Raw genomic sequence first — 4,461 nt, 5'->3', positions numbered from 1 at the left:
TTGCAAATAATTTTTTTATAAAACTAGCTGAATGTCATAGACTTGTTTCAAAAATTAGAACAATAAGTTACTTTAAACAATAATAATAATAGTATACCTGTAGAAAAAAGACCCTGCATCCTCCACAGTTACCTGTTATTTACTCACCTCTCTAACCCCCTCTTTCAATATTCTAGATTTCCTCTATATACAATGCCTTTCAATGCACTTACTTACCAACCATCAGTAATTTTATACTTGGGCATTGATAAGTATACTATGGAAGCCAATAAAATTTTCACTCATATCATGCATTCACATTTTCAAAATTATCATAAGATCTTCACTGATGCTTCAAAAACAGACATGAGTCCTGTTGGTATTGCAATTTGGACTCCCTCTACTAGAATTATACTCAGTTATAGCGATAACTGAGTATAATTCTAGTAGAGCATATGGGCAGCGGCCCATCTGTCACTTCTGTTTTTGCTGGGGAATCAATTGCCATACTCGAAGCTATTTATTTGTTAAGTCTCATGGCTTGAACAATTCTATTATACTTTCAGACTCTAAAAGCTGCTTTCAAGCAATACTATCAAATCCATTTAAGTCAAATAGTCAATTTCCAACTATACTTAGAATAAGATAATGTTTGAAAGAGTGTTACGACCTCAATATTAACATAGTTTTTGCATGGATACCAGGTCATTCAGGTATCCTTGGTAATGAAAATGCGGATTCCTGTGCTAGGACAGCTACTCAAACGGGCTCTCTCCAATATTCAGAAATTTTCTCTCATGACTTGCGCACCATCCTGAAACCCAAGATGCATGAGACTTGGTCCAACATATGGCAAGTGTCCAAAACTTCTAAGGGTAAATTTTATGGAGAACTCCAACCTGACATCCCTCAAAAACCTTGGTTCTGTAAATTTAAGATTCCGAATAAAACTGTTATTTAAACTATTTGTCGTTTACGCTTTAACCATGCGTGTACCCCAGTTTTCTTAGCTAACATTAGGATTAGAGACAATTCCCTATGTGAATGTGGCCTAGGCGAGGGTAACGTGGATCATCTGTTCTTCAATTGTCCCTTAATGCAACCTTCTTTGTACAATTTTATACCTGCTGAAGTTCCCCGCCCAACTTCATTTAAATGTCTCCTCTCCCTAGTCTTCGTTCTAGTTCGTTTTCCCTAGTTTGTGTAAATATATTAAAAAGTATAAGATTAAGTTGTAAATATCATTAAATACTTGTAATAATTTATGTAATTATATTTGTGTATGTTCTTTTTAGTCTAAAGCCCCATCCACACGCTTGACAAACAATGGCAAACAGCAAACACGGACGTGTGGATGGGTGATTGTCGTTGTTTGCCTGTTTGTGTTTGTGATGGGCAGTGTTCGGCATCGGTGTCGGTTTTTCTTGCCAGATCAAAGGATGTTTGGCAAACAGTTTGCGATGTATCCACACGTTTGGCAGCGTTCAGTAATGCGCGCGAGCTTGCGGGAGGCGGACGTATTTTCTTGCTACACTTTTTCGTTGGCGCGCAAAGCGTAAAAAATGTCTGATTGGTCAGCAACTACGATTCTGACATTTTTGGAGGCTTATCAAAATGAGCCATGTCTCTGGAATCCCAAAGATGCTGATCACAAAGATCGGCAAAAGGTTAATGATGCATGGACTCGCCTCAGCATTATAATGAATAAAAGTGTCAAGGAATTGAAGACCAAAAAAGAAATACTGATGGCTACGTTCCGCAGACATTTGAAGAAAAAAAAAGATTCTATTCGGTCCGGTGCAGGTAAGTTTAAATAATCAATAAATATTTGTCTAAACACCCCTGCTATTTTCCTTGCGAATAAATTTTATTTTTTCAGGATCCGATGATGTTTATACACCGGTCTGGTTTGCTAATGACCTGATGGAGTCATTTTTAGGACCGGTATATACCTGCTCAAATAACGTAAATTCAGAGGAAGTAAGTAAAACGACTTTTTTTCATTATGGTTTATTCATTCTTAATTAAATTTAATCGATCATTTATTTAAAGATTTAATCAGATAAAGTTTTGATTATCTATTTGCAAAAATGGTAGCACTCTAGAAGACGTGACGTCGATTTAGAAGCTGATATTTTTTTCTGTATAGAGCTCTACATGTAGAACGATGTACTAAAATATTACATTGCGAAGCCTCATAATTTTCGAGAAAAAAAAAATCCTAAAGTTACGAAAACAATACGATTGGCTTAAGTATCGTTTGACAGGCGGAAGGGGCTATAAGTGGTTAAATCTGGTAGAGGGTGGGGCCCCGATTATAATGTTACCACTTTTATTACAAGGTAATGGATATTTTATCAGAAATTTTCAAAAAATGTTTCTAACCTCAAATCAGATAAAAAGCGTAATAAGTCTTCTGTCTGAGCCGCAAGAATATAGCTATACAGTCTGTATAAAAAGGTGCAGTAAAACCTAAAAATGACCTTTTGGCACCTTTTTGTTACATCCTGTGACCTTACTTATCCTTTTTATATTACTTACTACTTACTTAATGCTACTACTACTTACTTATCCTACTACTTACTAATTACCTAACCTTTCTATGTTGAGGGATAATTTTTAAATAATGTAGAATGCTAAGTAAATCTATTACAAAAATATAACGTAAATTCTTCCCTTATCTGTTTGGCATGCATAGGTGACCTACGGGGTACATTTGGCATGTTCTGAATTGCATTATATTCCTCTTCGTATTTTCGCCAAGATCCACGTGTTATTATTTCACCATTTCTGTCAATCGTATCAAACGTTCCTGGGGGGGTATATCTCTCTGGGGAGTTTTTTCGAAGGAAGTTATGTAGTAGTAGGTCATTGTTATTTCTGATACAGTAATGGGGTCTAAATAAATTGGACGACGGTAAATACGAAACACTGAAGCTAAAACTCCAAATGTGTTTTCGACTACTACCCGAGCTCTAGATAAACATTGATTGAATACTCTTTTTGGTGAACCGATGTTATGCTGTACTGGTTAGGGTTTTATAACATGCATGCTCAATGCAAAAGCACCATCTCCTATGAAAACGTATGGAACGTTAACGTCCGATCCAGGAAGTAGGCATGGTATAGGAAAATCAATTTCATTTTTACAGATTTTTTTCCACAGTAATGAATTATCAAAGACACCACCATCGCTAATCCTCCCTTGGCATCCTATGTCAACAAATATAAATTTGTAGTGGGCATCAACTAATGCCAATAGAACGATGCTGAACGTTTTCTTATAATTTAAATATTCAGTTCCGGTATGAGGTGGACTTTGTATATTAATATGCTTGCCGTCTATGGAACCAAGACAGTGTGGAAATTTTCTTCTAAGCCCTCTTTCTATATTCATCCAAGCATCAGCCGTTGATGGCATCTGAAAACAATCAAAATGAAGTAAATAAAAATTAATTATTTATTTCAGAGAGCATTGCCAGAAGAAAATGAAACTGCAGCTATAGAGGACGTAGAAGTTGTTGAAAATAGAGATTTAGAACAGCCTCTCCCTACACCAAAACCAGTGCGCCGTCGTCCAGCTACCGACACAGCGGAACGGCAAATGTCGTCTGCATTTGGACAGTTGACCAATATTTTAAGCAAAAGACAGAGGGAATATCCACCACCACCACCAAAAGAAGACGACGACTGCGAACTTTGTGGAAAATTACTAGCGAAAAAACTGCGTGAACTTTCACCGGATGAGAGGAAACTATTTATGTATAATATAGACACATTGTTTATAAATAGAATTAAAGACAGGCTCTTTAAGCGACAAACCCCATCTCCCCAATCAGCCCCTTATCAGGCATATTCTGTGCCATTACCAAAAACTTCACCAATTCCAATACGACCATCAACTTCCCAAACATCATATTCCGAATCTTTGCCAAATAATTCACCATCGGCTCCATATCGACCGTCATCTTCCGAAACCTCGTATTCTGATCCTTTGCCAAATACTTTAGTTTTAGGTTCAAACCAGCTATCAACCGCCCAAACGTCACAGTATTTACCATTGGTAATCAATTCACCCCAACCATTCACTTCTCAAAATCACGTTTATTTCAACCAATCGGGCTCATCAAATTCTACTCCTACCATTCAAATAATATCCAATGAGTTGATTTCCCAAAGAACAGAAACAAACCGTGTAAATGAAGCTTTAATTAAAGCTTATGAAGACTTTGATCGTGAAAATTGAGATAGTTTAATCGGCTTAATTTTTCATGAATTAATTTTTCATTTCAAATTATTGATAATAAAAATAAAAATTTATAAAAACAACTCACCTTTATTTCATTTCTTACAACATCATTAATTGCTTGCAGACTTCAGGTATAATTTTTGATATTGCATGGGGAGACACTTTGAATAAATAGTGTAAACTTTTATAACTGTCACCACTTGCGATAAACCTTAGTGTTATTGCTAGACGAT

General features: G+C 36.1%; 1 protein-coding gene across 1 annotated transcript; it reads left to right on the top strand.

The window, feature by feature from the left end:
- Positions 1 to 1,263: 1,263 nt before the first annotated feature.
- Positions 1,264 to 4,235, top strand: LOC126973424 (uncharacterized). The gene is made up of 3 exons (XM_050820689.1): positions 1,264 to 1,782; positions 1,859 to 1,959; positions 3,446 to 4,235. Exons 1-3 carry the CDS (start codon positions 1,542 to 1,544, stop codon positions 4,223 to 4,225), a joined length of 1,122 nt encoding a protein of 373 aa, XP_050676646.1. The 5' UTR covers positions 1,264 to 1,541; the 3' UTR covers positions 4,226 to 4,235.
- The last annotated feature ends 226 nt before the right edge of the window (positions 4,236 to 4,461 follow it).

Source organism: Leptidea sinapis, chromosome 2 (genome assembly GCF_905404315.1).
Source record: "Leptidea sinapis chromosome 2, ilLepSina1.1, whole genome shotgun sequence".
NCBI classification, from domain to species: Eukaryota; Metazoa; Arthropoda; class Insecta; order Lepidoptera; family Pieridae; genus Leptidea; species Leptidea sinapis.
Note: the sequence above shows the minus strand (reverse complement) of the source record. Positions and strands in the feature narration are given on the sequence as shown.